The sequence below is a fragment of the Asterias amurensis genome, chromosome 16, assembly GCF_032118995.1.
Source record: "Asterias amurensis chromosome 16, ASM3211899v1".
NCBI lineage: Eukaryota > Metazoa > Echinodermata > Asteroidea > Forcipulatida > Asteriidae > Asterias > Asterias amurensis.
Genome location: NC_092663.1, coordinates 2,499,489 through 2,517,811, shown reverse-complemented (window position 1 = coordinate 2,517,811; position 18,323 = coordinate 2,499,489). Strand labels below are relative to the sequence as shown.

The window sequence follows — 18,323 nt, the reverse complement described above, 5'->3', positions numbered from 1 at the left end:
GAATTTTATTTCGAGACCTCAAAATTAGATCTGAGGTCTCAAAATCAAGCATCTGAAAGCACACAACTTCGTGTGACAGGAATGTTTTTATTTCCATTATAATCTTGCAACTTTGACGACCAATTGAGGTCCCATTTTCACAGGTTTGTTATTATGAGCATGTTGAGATTTATGTACACCAAGTGAGAAGACTGGACTTTGACAATTACGGAAGGTGTCCAGTGGTGGATTTCACAAAGGTAGTCCTAACTTAGGACTAGTCCTAGGCAATGCTAAGGGATAGGACCAGTCCTAAGTTAGGATGAGTTACTGGTCCTAACTTAGGACCAGTCCTATCTCTTAGCATTGCCTAGGACTAGTCCTAAGTTAGGACTACCTTTGTGAAATCCACCCCAGTGTCTTTAAATACACTATTGGTTAATACTAAAAAAAACTACTAAAGAAAAAAGGTCATTTTTTACTCAAATATTGAAAGACTTTAGGCCTGAAGCCTTTTGTGAGGCATCTGAAAGCACACAAATTTGTACAAAAAGGATGTTTTCTTTCATTATTTTCTTGCAATTTCAGTGACCACTTATGGAGTCAAAAGTTTCACAGATTTTATATGTGCAATGTTGGGATACAACATGAGAATACTAGTCTTTGACAAATTAATTACCAAAGGTGTCCAGTGCCTTTAAGAAGGTATCCAGGGTAGGAAATGGTCAAGGTACGAAGTGACTTGACACCGTCCTACCTTTTATATCAGCATTCTGATCCACCAGTCGTTTTGAGCAGAGCCTAGACTCCAAGTTACATTCAGGGTTTTCCTCATCGCAGATGCCCTCACAGATAGCTGGACAAATGAAATAATAATAAAAATATTAAAAAGCTTGACGCAACATCCATATCCTGCAGTAAGGGTTACATTATTATTTACAAAAACATCTTCTAGTACTTGAAGCAACAAACAAAGTCCTCAGTCCTCTTAGAGGATTTGGGTACTTTTGTAAAACAAAACACAATGTCCACATATTTACATAAAACTTACACCGTTTGAGGATAATAAAAGTAGAAAGCATACCTTTTAATATTAGGTGTTGAGGTGCTGTATTTTTTGAGAAATGAGTAAACAATGTCATGAAAATACGTCTTTACATGCTCAAATAATTTTCGTTTCATGGTCACTGAGACGAAAATTATTTTCATGACATTGTTTTACTCATTTCTCAAAAACTACAGCACCTCAGCAAGTAATATTTTCAGGGAAGCTTTCTACTATCATTATCTTCAAACTGTGTAAGTTTAGTGTAATTCTGTGGACCAATATTGTGTTTTTTGTCCTACAAAAAGTACATACATGTAGATCCTTGAACAGACTTACGAGTGGTAATTTTTTTTTTTAAGAGCATAAAAAACACATATTCATCAGGCTCAGAATTACAAGGAGACCATGGCCTGTTGCCTCAGGCCTTAAATGGTGCCCCTTCCATAGGCTTCAAGATTTTCCAAAATGGCAGCGCCCTATCCTGCATGTCCTATGCATACATGAAAATGGCCTTGCCTTCTAAAAATAATGTCAGATTCCAGACCTGCTACATGACAACACTAAGCTGGGCTCAATTTCATGGCTTTGCTTACCGCCAAATTCTGCGTTTACGATCACAACTCCCCGCTTACGTGCAAGCGCCGAATTTCTGCGCTAGCCCTGTAAGCGTAGAATGCCTAATAATGCGAGTATGCACGCGTAGAAGCCAAAACTCGCTGCTAATTCGTTTAAAAGTACACTTGCCTTAAGCACAGAATTCCGTGCTTCAGTAAGTGCCCCGGTAAGCAGAGCCATAAAATTGGACCCTGGTTATAGGTCAATGATTTTTTGTAGAGTGTCATGGCCGAGTGGTTAAGAGCATCGAATTCAAGTTCTGGTGCTGATTCACCGGAGTGTGGGTTCGAATCCCGGTCGTGACACCTGTGTCCTTGAGCAAGATTCTTTACTATAATTGCTTCTCTTCACTCGGGGGTATAAATGGGTACCTGCGAGGGTAGAGGTTGATATTGTGAATGAAAAAGCCTTTGGAGCGATATAAACTGTTGCCCAGATTGTATACTCCCAAGGGAGCTGAGAAACATTAAAAGGGATGTTATTGGCCCTATGACCAGGGCACTAATGTAAAGCGCATTGATACGGTTGTGAAATGCGCTATATATAAGAATTGTTATTATTATTATTATTATTATTTTTATTATTCAAAGACATTTACACGTGACTTCCACTTTCAATGATTGTCATTTGATAGCATGGCGCATATTTCATGACAGTTTCCTCTGGCTCCCCCTCATCAAAAACATTTGTCAGGTCTCGGTTTCTGTGCCCCCCCCCCCACACCCCCACACCAGTCAAGGAACTTACCCTCTCCACAATCCTCAGATTCGACATGTTGGAAGCTTTCTTCAGTTTCATCGCAACAAACCCATCTGAGTTAAAACACATCATAAATGCAAACAAAAAACACACGTAAGGGACTGTTTAATAATACTCAAGTCCTACCTAGCTAGAACTCTGAGGTTCTGCTATTGATAACGTGTTGTAAGACGTCCAGTATTTAAGGTGTCCCTAAAATCGTGGCATATCTTTTATCTCTCTGTGCGCGCTGTAAACAACCCCTAGATAAAATGTTCGTGGTTTGACTTGCCAAGCAAAGAGTCTCCTCTCCCTTGACCAAAAGTAAGAAACACGTAAGTGCCGGGGCAAAAAATATTTATGTAAAATGATAAGAATGTGTAAAAAAAAATCCTGTACATTTTTTTTGAGGAGATGAAGTTACCAAAATCTTCTTTGGGGGGGGGGGGCAACTTACCCTTGACCAGTTCGGGATCACTCAACATCTCATTGCGTCAAATGGTGCCGCATTAACTTACTATGTAAGGTAAAATCATACTACTGGACTGCAGTAGAAAGTTATTTAGTTGATTTTGAGAAACATTAGGCCTACTTCAACAAATTCTTGTATCTGACTAACATTTTTTTTTGTGAGAAAATTAATTTTGGAGGGGTCAATAATGCTTCTTCTAAAGTTCGCTTCATTTTTTCATTTGCATTTGCTGTTGTTTTGTGGTTTTGTCACTGTGTTTTTGCGCTGACACTTGCATGACATTCACTTAAGAAAGGAAGTCCAAGTCCATGCCAACACACCTCTGACATGTCTGAAGTTTCGTGTACTTGATCTGAGAGACAATTTTATGCAATAAAGGGCACTCTACTGGTTCAGAATAGATTCAACTGATCCTGAACTGGTCAAACAGGTGACGATACTTTGGATAACTTTCCGTATGGCGCCACCACTTTTTCACTCATTTTTAGAAAAAAGGGATATCTCATTGAGGTAAATTAGATACTATCGTAGCGTCATACGTTATCGACCCTCATATGTTTTTGGTCCCCAACTTTGATTCCCGTTTACGGCGAGATTGTGCAAGCTGCACCGGTGACAGAAGCTACGCAGTTTACTCACAGTCTGTATTTTCATCAGGCTTAATCATGCAGAGAAAAAAGTTTCCTGTCGTTGGTTACGCTCAACCATTTATAAAATGATTGATTTTTGGTACTAATCACTAGTGCATTATTATGCCAACATTCAAATGAGTCAAAGAAACATCATCCAACCTCAAAAGTTCAAAACAAAATTACTATCTGCTAGATTGAGTTTCATTATGCTTTTGTCACTATAGATGGATCACGTGAGGTGGTTACTATTTGGGATTCTATGGTGTGCCAATATACATGTAGGGAAAATATTAAAATATTTCAAGTGAAAATGACAACAAAAAAGGTTTTTTGATTTACTGCATACTGTAAATTAAATTCCGATCCGATAAGTGTAATAAATATTGTGTCTACATTAAAGAGAAAATATCATAGATTGGTTTCTTATCTCCTGAAACCAAACAATACTGGTCTGAAATGGGGGAAAACAGATTGTTATGAAGTGTGTGTGTTTCAAGGGGGGTGGGGTGTTTTACTGTCATGACTCATGCCTTTTATCTCTGGATTCTACTATAGTAGCCAAAATGCATTAGGAAAAAAATGTAATTAAATTTGTTAAGTAGTAATTGAATAATATTTTTGATTTATTTTGCACGCCACATACTAGCTTCGGAATATTCAATAAAATACCAACCAATGAAAGGTGTGAAAACATATGACGTTGCTCCAATGTCGTGCATGCTTAAGCACTGTTAATGGCGGACTGTCTCTCGCAACGTAAAACCAAAACTTTAAACATTTCAACACACCATGAAGTGTAAGTGTTATTGTTAAAAAATTGGATAGATGATTTGAAAAAAAAATATTGAGTTTTTGATTGTGAACAATTTTCCTGTTATCCTACTGAAAACACATGACACCAGGATACGTACCAAACCAAACTCTTCAATTGTCGGACACACAGCGAGAGCAACGAATGAGCAACACGCCGTGGTTCGACGCACGCCGTGGTTCGACGCGACGGCACGGCGTGGTACACCTCCCATTTTTGACAAAATCATATTTCCATTTTGCGAAACAATGCTTGCATTTTGACGAGACATTTACTGTCTTTTCATCTATGTGTCGCCAGGGAGCTTTCCTTCACAGAATGAAGATAACGTGGAGTCAAGTAGAGACACTTTTCAACCAAAATTCCAAACAAAACTTTCACTGAAGAAAGTGACACCGGTGCGCCGCACGTGCGTACACGAGAATCAAATCGTGGTAAGAATATTATCTTGCCGGATGGTGGCGCTATAACAAAAAAGGAGGCGTTCCAAAAACTTATTTTTTTCTTAGAAAGTTCCCTTACTGTAACTAGTGACAACAACAATACGCAAAAAAGTACCTTCTCGTTATTTACTTCACTGCCACGGAGTGAGTACTATTTGATCTCGACATTTTTATTAGCTGGCTCCTAGGTCATCGCCAGGATAAAACAGTGCTCTTGAAAACTAAAATGTTACACCTTCTTTTTATATTAAAATAGCGTCAGTGAATTGTTTTATGAATGATGGAAAGTACGGGATGCATTTTAACGCAAAAAAGAAGGGACAACTTTGTTATAAAGAAATGATTGTTAAACCCTTACCTTAGCACGTAATTTCTTGTCTGTTGGTTAATCGTCAGGTAGCTTCTCTTTTCGAAGATGTTGGAGATAGATGGCCATTCATTCCCAACGAAGTACACTCGTTCTACCTTCCTGCATACCTTGTCGGTTGGCAAATCAGTATCCAATGCAGAACATCTTTATGACAATGAAGTAAACAGCTCATTAAAGACATTGGACAATAATTATTGGTAATTGTCAAAGACCAGTCTTCTCACTTGGTGTACCTCAACTTATGCATAAAATAACAAACCTGTGAAAATTTGAGCTCAACTGGTCTTCGGAGTTGCAAGATAAAAGTAAAGAACACCCTTATTACACTGATGAAGTTGTGTGCTTTCAGACGCTTAATTTTGAGACCTCAGAATTCTAAATCTACGGTCTCAAAATCAAATTCGTGGAAAAGTACTTCTTCTCGAAAACTACGTCACTTCAGAGGGACCCGTTTCTCACAATGTTATGCTATCAACCTCTTCCCATTACTCGTTACCATGAGGTATTATGCTGATAACTATTGAGTGATTACCCAAAGGGTCGCACTGCCTTTAATACCTGCAGTTTTTTTTATTTCTTTATTTTTGGGGGTTATTGTTCTAAAGTTTTCGTAGTCTGAAAAAGTTGCTGTGGAGACAGGGTTGCTGTGGAGCAACAAATATTTTACAATTCCCCCGCAAAATGTTAAAAGCATACTGTGCGTTTTAAAAATCAATTACCAGGCTTACAAACATTAAATTTCCCTCTATTTTGTTCGCATTATATCGCACAACTTTTGTCATGTTTGAGTTTCAATGCCGATATCAAAATGAATCCCCCCTCTTCGCTTGGTTTGAGCAGCAAAGGATAAAAAGTCTACCCTTCCATACTACGGTTGGGTTTTTGAGCGACAATGGAAACAAGCCTCATCCCGCTCTTTTTGGATGGAAAGGGGGAATACTCGGCAATTCCTACTTTATTTTCCAGAAATATTTCATGGAGAACAAAAGCATAATATTAATTTTTACATTTCGAAAACAACTTCAAGAAGCTTGAGTTGCAATAAATTTACCCACAGTGAACAATGAAAATTGTAGCTAAAATTTGACCTGTTATTACACAGTAAACATAATGTACTGGGCAATTTTCGACCAATACATATTTTGACCAATGTTGGTTTACATGGTAACACAATAATTTTATTGGTTAATGTTTGTTGCCTATAAAGTTGGGTTTATGCTTTTACACTTATTCTGGTTATACTTATTTACCTACTCCCAGCTAGTTGGTTAAATAAGATTTTCATAATTGGTAAAAGCCATTTGCACATTAATTTGGTAATTTTGTCAACTTTCACAAATAGTTGGTTAAACGGAACAAGTCACTTTAAAATATGGGACAGCTGTCACCACAGACACAGGGTGTGTTCGATTAGCTTCCCTGGGTCGATCCCGATCTGTCCCGGTGCGTTCGAATAGCTTTGACGCCATTCCAGGGGCTCGAGTGGGTCACTTCGGTGTGACCCGAGGTACATGAGAGGGCAAAATGTGATCGTTTGATTAGCTCTTGTCAGGGGCTCACTCGAGTGAGCACCGCAGGGTCGACCCGGGGAAGCTTATCGAACGCACCTAATCGTCTGTAGACGTGAGACGCCTATGGTGGGCATGAAGGGACACAGCCAGTCGTGAATATTTTCGCGACGTCGTATTTCACGACAAGTCGCGAATATTTTGGCGACGTCGCGAATAATTTTCACGACTAGTCGCGAATATTTTTACGACGTCGTGAATAATTCTGCGACTAGTCGTGAATAAATTCGCGACTAGTCGTAAATATTTGTTCAGTAGCTTGAGTGTGTAATTCTTACACGGCACGCGTAGAGAGCCAAGCTATGACGATTGTTGCCACTCGGCTATGTGTATGGGGCCCCATGTTTTATCCAGTAGAATTGTTATCGAAGTTCGAAAAAACAGTGTCTGATTTTCATCAATATTTCGGGGGTTTTCATGGTTGAATTACTCCAAACCCAAATAATTCTGAATGCTAAAGGATTAATCTTTCAGATAAACTTGGTGGAGGATTACGTGATGCGTTGCACCCTGCTGGGTCGGAATTCTCCTCCGGATCCATCATCGTACGGGACAGCTTTTACTTAGTCTTACTAAGCCGTCAACGTGAATGCAGTAACGAACTCGCATTTCAAGTTGGAAATAACAACGCAAATTGCTCTAACATTTCAGGTAAAAATTTTCAAATTTATTGCTGAAATTGTCAACACATTATAATTAAACTTATCATTGGGTTGTTTGTAAAATTTACCTATTGTTGGTCCGACTACGCCGGGGTTAAAAATTTACGTTTTCACTTCGTAAAAAATAGTTGTTTTAATGAGTGTGTGAGACGTCGCACTTTTAAAAGTAAATTTTTCTAGCGTTTATGTTTTTTCAAAACGGGTCGTAAAATTTAAGGCGTCAAGGTCATCGAAAATTACATATTATTTTGGACAGGAAGGTCGTATGATCATGATTTTTATTTCATTTAAAATGTTGAGATTTGCTTGTTGGGATTATTATGATAAACTCGAAATTTACTCGATATTCATCATTACGAAGGAGCGGGTGACATATAACGTTATGTTTTTTTTCTGAAGAGTGAAAGTGCCAACGTTTATTGCCTAGCATATGATAGCCTACTCCTACTAAAGTACTAGTAAAACTATAACGTTAGTTATTTGCAAGAGTCGGAATTCTCCTCCGGATCCATCATCGTACGGGACAGCTTTTACTTAGTCTTACTAAGCCGTCAACGTGAATACAGTAATTACACACTCAAGCTACTGAAAAAATATTCGCGACTAGTCGCACAAATATTCACGACGTCATGAAAATGTTCGCGACTAGTCGTGAAAAAATTCGCGACTAGTCGTGAAAAAAATTCGCGACGTCGCCAAAATATTCGCGACTTGTCGTGAATAAATTCACGACGTCGCAAAAATATTCACGACGTCGCAAAAATATTCACGACTGGCTGTGTCCCTTTAGGGCCACCATAGACGCCACATGTTCCGTCTTTTATGGGTGCGTTCGATAAGCTTCCCTTGGTCGACCCTGCGGTGCTCACTCGGGTGAGCCCCTGAAAAGAGCTAATCGGACAGAGCTGTGTTCGAACGATCACACTCACCCTTTCGTGGTGACGTCATGTACCTCAGGTCACCCCCAAGAGACCCACTCCACAAACAGGGCACTGGGGGCTGACCCGGGTGAGCCCTTGGAATGACTCAAAGCTACTCGAACGTACCGGGGCAGACCGGAGTCGACCAAGGGACGAACTCATTCAATGGGTGCGTTCGTTTAGCTTCCCTGGGTCATCCTCGGTCTGCCCCGGTACGTTCGAATAGCTTTTGACGTCATTCTAGGGGCTCCCCCGGGTCAGCCCCAAGTGCCCTGCTTGTGGAGTGGGTCACTTGGGGGCTGGCCCCAGGTGCATGACGTCACTACGAGAGCGGTGAGTTGTCGTTCGTTTAGCTTTTGTCGGGGGCTCACCCGAGCGAGCACCGCGGGGTAGACCCAGGGAAGCTAAACGAACGCACCCAATGTGTGGCTGTCACTGGAAAGCGCCCCTATTGGGGCGCTTTCCAGTGAAGAAGATTTTAAACCATTAAATACTGTATAAGGACAGCAATCTCCAAGGCAGGCACTGATGTCCTAACCCGATTGGGCGCCAAAGTCTGCGATTCAACTCTGAGGTGTTGACAGATGCCCCAGTACAGGATAAACTGATACAGCAGGTCCAGTGTTTTTTCCTCCCAGGGGTGGGTGGCAGATCAAAAAAACCTTTGGTCGGCGACAGCTGTCACTGTGATTTGGCGACATGTTATCTGCCACCCCTGGAAAAAAAACACTGGGCCTGCAATTTCAGTTTATCCTGCAAACACCTCAAAGTTGAATTGCAGACATTGCCGCCCTATGGTCAGTGTTTTTTGCCGATAAGTTGGGTTTTGCTGTTAACCATATCATTGGTTATCATTGTTGGTTTAATATCTCCCAGTATGTGGTTAAAGGCAGCGGTGTTAATTACTCAACTAGTAATAGCAATGGAGAGCTGCTGGTAGTATAAAACATTGTGATAAACAGCTCCCTCTGAAGTAACGTAGTTTTCGAGGAAAAAGTAATTTTCCACTAGTAAGTTTGATTTCGAGACCTCAGAATTAGATTTGCGGTCCCGAAATCTAGCATCTGAAACAACACAATTTCGTGTGGGTGTTTATTCTTCCATTTCTATCTCGCAACTTCGACGACCAGTTGATCTCAAATTTTCACAGGTTTGTTTTTTTATGCATATGTTGAGATACACTAAGTGAGAAGACTGATCTTTGACAATAATTACCAATAGTGTCCAGTGTCTTTAAAGGCAGTGGACATTTTTGGTAAATACTCAAAATAATTATTATCATAAAACCTTATTTGGTAACGAGTAATGGGGAGCTGTTGAGGGTATAAAACGTTGTGAGAAACGGCTCCCTCCGAAGTAACGTAGTTTTCGAGGAAGAAGTAACTCAGAATTAGATTTGATGTCTCAAAATCAAGCATCTAAAAGCCCACGAGTTCATGTGACAAGGGTGTTTTTTCTTCCATTTTTATCTCGCAACTTCGACGACCAATTGAGTTCAATTTCACAGTTTTTTGTGTGCATATGTTGAGATACATCAAGTGCATGAGAAGACTGGTCTTTTACAATAATATTCAATATTGTCTTCGACAATAAAAAATATTACCAATAGTATCCAGTGTCTTTAAATAAGATTGTTACATTTTGTTGTTAATCTGAACTTCCTAGCAGGTCAAATCCATTTTGCACAATAATAATTGGTCTTTATCAACTTTCCCCAAGAGTTAGTCAACTTGTCCCATTTAATAATACATGTTTTAACATCTCTAAAATGTTATATAATTATTTGGTTTTTACCCATACACTGATGTGTGTAAGCACTATTTACCCAGTGCGTTCCCGAGTCCTGGGAATCACAGGCATATCAACTAGGGTGGGATTCGAACCCACGACCCTTGCAATTCTATAGCATTCTGTTACCAACTAGACTAACGAGATTGTCCGGTAGCTAGAGGCAGTTCGAATCCTATGTTTTGGCAGCGGGTACCGCAACGATATAAGAGATGTTAAATTTGCATCGGGGATAAATAATTAACTTGTTTTTACCTAGCCTATACAGCAGTGTGTGTTAGCACTGTATACTCAGTACTTTTCCGAGTCCTGCGAAAACAATCCCACCCAATGAATTTTATGCCTGTGATATTTAAAAAAATATATATATATATATAAATAAACCATTATTTGGTTGGTAGTTCTCATTGCCCAATTGGTTAATTAGTGTAGGTCAAAATTCCAGGGAAACCGTACTTTTCTATTAAAAACAGACCAATTATTTGATAAACGATGTTGCCCAACATTTGTTCGTTCGATGTTTAAACAGTGTAAAGCGGACACAAGCTGAACTATACACCGAGCCCAATTAAAATTCCAGAGACTAATAACACATTTTCAGGTGAAAAGTACAAGAATATTAAAAAATATAGTTTGCACGAGATTGTGAAAAATGTAGTTTGCAAATAATTTAGAAAAAAATAGACTGAAACGGTCGTCGAAGTTGACAGAAAACAATGGAAGAAAAAAGTTGTGTGCTTTCACATGCTTGAATTCGAGACCTCAGAGCTGACGTCTCGAATTCAATTCAATTCAAATACTTTTGTGAGAAATTACTTATTTCTCACAAACTATACGTTACTTCAGAGGGAGCTGTTTCTCACAATGTTTTATACTATCAACAGCTCACCATTGCTCGTTACCAAGTAAGGTTTTATGCTAATAACTATTGTGAGTACCAGTAGTGTCCACAGTGTCTTTAATGGTCTGACGTATCGAAGACTAATAATGAGAAATGATCTGCTATTAGGGTCCAAGCATCTTCTCACTTGGTGTATCTCAATATATGCATAAAATAACAAACCTGTGAAAATTTGAGCTCAATTGGTCGTCGAAGTTGAGAGAAAATATTGAAAGAAAACAACACCCGTGTTACACGAAGTTGTGTGCATTCAGATGCTTGATTTCGTGACTTCGAATTCTAAATTATGAGGTCTCGAAATCCAAATCGTGGAAAATTACTTCTTTCTCGAAAACTACGTATCTTCAGAGGGAGCCGTTTCTCACACCATTTTATACTATCAACCTCTCCCCATTATAGTCGTTACCAAAAGAGGTTTTATGCTAAAAATTAGTTTGACTAATTACCAATAGTGTCCACTGACTTTAAAACTGACTTAGGCACACTAACTGCTCTCTAAATGTATACAAGAGTGAAAAACGTCACTCTTTACATTTTGAGTTGTCCCTCATAAGGCTCTTTTAAAGTGGTGGTTATTTCACTCTGTTAGAGGGGTTTCACTCCAGGACAGTACAGTGAAAAATCAGAATGCAAACTATGATGTAAAAGAGTGGAAGATTACTCGAAAAAGAGTTGTTCCTCATATTATGCTCCGATTATGGCTCATCAAAAAGTGCCTTTTCACTCTTTTGTATTTAGAGAGTGCATAGCTATCAGTCTGTGTCCATGGGTCGCATGGATAACTTTGAAAACAAATCTTATTCTTAGCGCACAGGTTGAGAAAAAACATAATTTTCTTAGGGAAACTATATACTTACCGAAGAATCCCAAACGACACAATCACAAGGACCATGCACTGGAGCAGGCCATGACCCATGATGATGCTATGTTCGTCTCCTTCGTCAGAGCTTCAGCTATCCTTCAAACACTGTTTACAGATAACTGGAGTGAAGTCGGCGCCCACAGTCTTTGAACAAATCGAGTCAAAGTATTGATTTTTATGTGAGCCATAAAGGCGAGGCTCCTACGTGGAGGTTGTAAATCAAGATTCTGATTGGTTGAATGATGCTGGTTACAGAAATCGTTTTCAAAATAAGCCATAATCATTGGATAGTACCCAAACTGCTGTTTTGGTTGCTTTCAATTTCATTGGCTAGAAAAACCAATATGCAAATGAACTGTCGAGCCCCAAATTTAAATAATATCTCCACACGAACCCAATCCCTCAACCCCCCGCCCAAAAAAATAATTCCCGCCGAGTTTGCAATTATTAAGCACAACATGTGCACTCACAGAAAGAACAAACTGCAGTATTGATTCTTAATTTGTACAAAAATGAAGTTTTTACAAACAAACAAATAAACTGCCTCCAGGATTCGAAACATCTGCTTTGACTATAAGCAATGTCATTATCATTAACCGAATATTGTAATTTGCGCGTCTGTATTCTATCAAATAGTTTCATGCTTCAAATGAAAAGCAATGTAAATGTTTGAAGTTTGTGTAGATGCTGAATTTATTCATAATTAATAGAACATCTGGTAGACTAAAAACAATTTCAACACAACAATAGGATGAAAAGTTAAACATTCGGGGTGTGCACGTGCGTGGGATTTCTAAATTAACTTTTGAGTGTAAATTTATTACCCCTTTATATTATATATATTTTATTTGATGCATAATATTGTTTGGTTCCAAAGGAAAATCCGTTTACTCATTGAAAAAAACTTGTTGTTGTCATTTGCTGTATAAGCCTTTTAATGAATTCTGTGAAGATTGTCTAAAACCACTGATCTCCAATATACTGACTGGATAGGACATCGCGTCTAAACGCAGGCCGCGCGCGTATTTTTTCAAACGGGTGAAGACCGTTCGTCACACGAAATGCGCTGTACACTTTTAAACGGAGTTGCTGCAAGCAGAGAGAAGTTTTCGTCCTTTTAATTGCCATTTGGGGATAAATACAATTGGAATCGGATCAAACAAACTAAAAATGCTGATGGTGAAGTCGTGCGCGGCTGTCAATCACTGGAGGAGGGAAAACTGAGTCGGCAAAGGGATTGTCTTTCCATAAGTAGGTAGGCCTTTGCATTTTTTTAGCGATTCATATTATTATTATTATATCTAACGTTACAAATATAAGTCGGAAATTTAAACTATCTTTCATAAAAGAATTATTATAGGCCAAGTATTTGTTATTTTTACCGAGCAATACTATTTTTGTTTTCGCTCCGTTACAGATGGTTGTCTGGAATCGACGAGGACGGGAAGCCCGGATTTCAACAGATGTTTGTCATAGCATCAATAAGTAAAAGGTTCGGGAAAGCGACAAGTATATGCGAATTATGTACAGACGATACAAGTTCGTTGAGAGGATCAGTCATCTCGGAAATAGCCGACTTCGTTATTTGTGACAAAAATAAAAATATTTATTTCTGGCGGAACAGTAAAACGGTTATGGAAGTTTTGCTGTTGGGATTGTTTTTCAATTAACATGATGAATAGAAGCTTAACAATAAAAAGTTTAAATTTGTTAATGGAGTCAACTCTCAATTATCACATTGTATTTTGTTTTCATCTTTCTTGTTCTTTTCCCTCGATTTTAGCGAGTATGTAGTTCTCACTCTAGTGCCTACTCGAATTGTTTATTGTAGGAGCGTCTCTTGTTTTGTCTTTACATGGTTTATTGCCATTTTCTCAATGAACTGAAAGAATAAAAAAACATGTACCTGAATCCCAATACAGTTTCTCGGCCGAGTGTTTGTTTAGAAAATTAAATATCATTATCATAATACTAATAGGGCATTTGATAGAAACAAATGTAAAGTTAGTTTGCTTTATTGCATTTCAATCAGAAACTTTTTCATACTTCAAACTATCGATCGTCATGTTTTCCCCACATTTCTATTCTCAATTTACAACTTCAACTGACAGACTCAAACCCGACCAAGTGCACATTAATTTACTCGTTTGAAGGAATTGCGCCGCCATTGTTGGGCCGCGTGTTTAAGCACGCAGCATAGCGCAATGTCCTATCCAGTCAGTATAATGGAGATCAATGTCTAAAACACACAAAAAACAAACACAAACACAAAAAACAAACAAACAAACAAACAAACAAACAAACAAACAAACAAACAAACAAACAAACAAACAAACAAACAAACAAACAAAAAACAAAAAAACAAACAAACAGACAAACAGACAAACAGACAAACAGACAAACAGACAAACAGACAAACAGACAAACAGACAAACAGACAAACAGACAAACAGACAAACAGACAAACAAAAAACAAACAGACAAACAGACAAACAGACAAACAGACAAACAGACAAACAAACAAACAGACAAACAGACAAACAGACAAACAGACAAACAGACAAACAGACAAACAGACAAACAGACAAACAGACAAACAGACAAACAGACAAACAGACAAACAGACAAACAGACAAACAGACAAACAGACAAACAGACAAACAAACAAACGAACGAGCGAGCAATCAATCAATCAATCAATCAAGCAAGCAAGCAAGCAAGCAAGCAAGCAAGCAAGCAAGCAAACAAAAAACAAACAAACAAACAAACAAATATTCAAAGTATTCAAAGACAGAGACTATTGCAGTATTGAATGATTGTACAGTACATACAATGAAGTTTTTTCAAACAAACGGCCAAGAAAGATATTAAAAGAATATCCCCTCATTGCAGTATTGATTTGTAATTTGTACAAATGAAGTTTTTATAACAAATAAAATTTCTCCATAAAAAAAAAATATCACACAAAACTGCTGAGCTAGAAATTATTTTAAATATGCATTCATAGATAGAACATATTGCAGTATTGATTTGTAATTTGTACAAATGAAGTTTTAACAAACAAACTGCCCCTAGGTGTTGTTACATCTGCTGTTACGATCAACAAAAAATATTAATATTAATAAGAAAATGTTAGTTTGGGTGTCTGTACTTCGTCCTGTTGTTTCATGCTCACAGAAAAAACCAAAATATAATTGTTTTCGTTGTGTAGTAATGCTTAATTTATTCATAATTAGAAGAGTAAATAAGACACAAATACAATATTGTGAATCACTTTTTAAGTTGGTATCAAAAAGGGAAACTTTCACCAGAGAAAAGAGATTGTGAAACGGTATAATCATTTGCAAGATTTATTCATGTTCACATACATACAGCATTATAACTACCCTAGCAAGTAGATTAATATAAACAAAATATCTTTCGGCCCGATTCAATTAATTTAATACATAAATACCAACCAACATTTGGTGACATTTTTAAAGAAAACACAAAAAAAAACACAAGCATATAATCTCTTTTTTAGCTTCCAAAAATATCTGTATTATCTATATTTACTCATCAAATTATTACATCACAATATATTTTTGGAAAATAAGTTAATACTTCAACACAACAAAATAAGTAAAAACTAATTTTAATTAGAACAAACAGACAAAACTTACGATTTTCTCTTTTTAACAACCTCAATAAAAGTCCCCATGCAACTTTAACAATTTCTTTAATTTCATGCAAAGCTTCGAACACTTAATACAATTTCTGCATTTAAATACGAATTCTGTCCAAGAATTTCCTTTAAAGTATGTTCGGTAAAATAATTCAAATTGTTCGTATTGGCTGTCGTGTCTTAACTTTTAACAGCATAAAATTCAAGTTCTAGTGATTAAGTCATTAGGCCCCCCACAAAAAAAAAACCAGTTGATCGTCCCCGCCCGCATCCTTTTTGGGGGCAGCAACCTTTTTTTTTTACTATTTATTATTTTTCGATTTTTGGAAAAAAAAATTATTCATCTTTTCAAAAAGGACTTGTCGAGGAGCTTTTCCCGAACTAAGGTGATGCTCTCGAACACTTGTAACTGTCCGTTTTATAAAACAATATTAGTGAGTGCCGACCAGCAAATCTTTTTTAGTGTTAACACAGGTCCTCATGCAACTAATAAAATAAGGTATAAAATAAGTTTGCGGTTCATTCAAACTGAAGAATTTGTGGCCCGTTTTATTTGAAATACTAAGCGGCCATCTTGAAAAAAGTAGTGAATAATAAATAATACGGCCCTCATCCTCCTCTTTTTTTAAAAACCTTATCTTTTTTTATTTGGGTGTGGGTTCCAGTCCTGGTCATGACAATTGTGCCTTCAGCAAGATATAACTGCTTCTCTTTATCCCTGTGGCTAAAAATAGATACCGAGTGTTTCTAGGTATACACATTCAAAGCGGGGACCTATAACAAAAGAGGACACTAGAGTCCACTATTCAGGAAAGGTCAACAGTTGGCAAAAGAGTACAAAACCAATGGGACTTGTTGCAAAAAATGTGTGTATAAACATTAGGAGGTCCACGGTGGCAGGCGTATGGGTGTGTTGGCATTATGTATGAAAACGCCTTTGGCGCCTCTCGGCAATCTATGGCTGCAACATCCCCAGTGAGCTGAGATAGACTTCATTATATCCAGGGCACTCATTAATGTAAAGCACATTGATATGCAAAATACATCGATATGTTAGGGTGTGTTCGTTTAGCTTCCCTGAGTAGACCCCGGTCTGCCCCTGGTTTGTTCGAATAGCTTTGATGTCATTCCAGGGGCTCACCCGGGTCAGCCCCCAGTGCCCTGTTTGTGGAGTGGGTTACTTGGGGCTGGCCCCAGGTGCATGACGTCACCATGAGAGGGCGAGTGTGATCGTTCGATTAGCTCTTGTCAGGGGCTCACCTGAGTGAGCACTGCCGGGTTGACCCATTGTTAACTTATGGTTTTACAGATGCTATTAATATTGTGTAATTCTTCTCTATAGTCAGTTCTGTACTGTAGAAAGTTCCAAGTATTAAACTATTTAATATTAAAACATGCATCATAAAAAGGAGGAAAAAACTAACTACTGCACAATCTACGAGTACTAGAAACGTTATATCATAAATCATGGTCATTGTCATCAGGGCCCATTTACGCACAGCTGCTTAAACAAAAACAATAGCTAAGCAAAACAAAATTAACCTTACCAGAATCAGGTTACCAGCAAAACCTGCCATGTCACAAGTACAATTCGTGACTGGTATCCTGCTCATTTCTGCGTGGCAGAAAATTGTTAAACAACATTTTCTGTTTAAGTATCTCTATGAAATTGGGCCCTAGAGTTTAGTTCACTTCGAAGCAAAATGTGCTAAGTATCTTTGTGCACTTAGCTGTCACTTTCTCCACTGCTTTCCTCTTTCTGTTTTAACAATCAGGGCCCAATAATATGGTTCTGCTTACCGCTGAATTCTGCGCTTACTATCACGATTCCCCACTTATGTGCAAGCGGTGAATTTCTGCGCTAGACTTGTAAGCATAGAATGCCTAGTAACGTGGAGTACGCACACGCAGAAGCCGAAATTCGCAGCTAACCCGTAAAATACGCTTGCCGTAAGCACAAATTCCCTGCTTCAGTAAGCGCCGATTCTGTGCTTACGGTAAGCAGAGCCATCAAATTGGGTCCAGGTGTTCCATCAATTTGTTTACATCAAACACAAAACGAGAGTATTTATCCAGAGAGAACAACACAAATTAAATAAAGAGATGAAAAAACATACTGCAATTCAGCAGGTCATATTTTCTCACCAATTTTGTAAACAGCTTTTTTTTCTTCAAGTTAATTCAACTAATACACCACAAGGGAAGCCCATATGGTACATTTAAAACAATTTTGGGTGGAACAAAGAAACATTGACTACCAGGTGAACTTGAACCTGCGACCTCCGAATTAAAGGATTTGGGTACTTTTTTTTCAAACACAAAACACAATGTCCGCAGATTTACATTAAACTTACACAGTCTGAAGATAATGATAGTAGAAAGCGTACCTTAAAATATTAGTTGCTGAGGTGCTGTACTATTCGAAAAATGAGTACAACAATGTCAATATCTTCAAACTGTGTAAGTTTAGTGTAAATCTGTAAACATTGTGTTTTTTGTCCTACAAAAAGTACATAAACTCTTTAAAGCCATTGGACACTTTCGGTAAACAGTATTATCCAAGGCCCACACTTCGTGTACCACAACTTATATATAAAATAACAAACCTGTGAAAATTTAGGCTCAATCGGTCATCGGAGTCGGGAGAAATTAATGGGAAAATCCACCCTTTTTTCCCCACATTTCGCCGTGTCATGACATGTGTTTAAAATAAATCTGTAATTCTCGCTATCGAGAATTGATATTGTTTTAATGTTTTCTCAAAAAGTAAAGCATTTCATGGAATAATATTTCAAGATAAGTCTTTCACCATTACCTTCTGTAAACCCTGTAAATTATTTGTGAATCTGT

General features: G+C 38.0%; 1 protein-coding gene across 1 annotated transcript in view; it reads right to left on the bottom strand.

Moving 5' to 3' along the window:
- Positions 1-11,945, bottom strand: part of LOC139949152 (uncharacterized) — a 69,895-nt gene extending 57,950 nt beyond the window's left edge. The window contains exons 1-4 of the mRNA XM_071947552.1: positions 11,805-11,945; positions 5,097-5,252; positions 2,390-2,454; positions 737-835 (exon numbers count right to left, since the gene is read on the bottom strand). Of these exons, the coding sequence (XP_071803653.1) occupies positions 737-835; positions 2,390-2,454; positions 5,097-5,252; positions 11,805-11,863 (379 nt within the window). The 5' untranslated portion in view covers positions 11,864-11,945. The remainder of the gene's footprint in view (positions 1-736; positions 836-2,389; positions 2,455-5,096; positions 5,253-11,804) is intronic.
- Between the last annotated feature and the right edge of the window lie 6,378 nt (positions 11,946-18,323).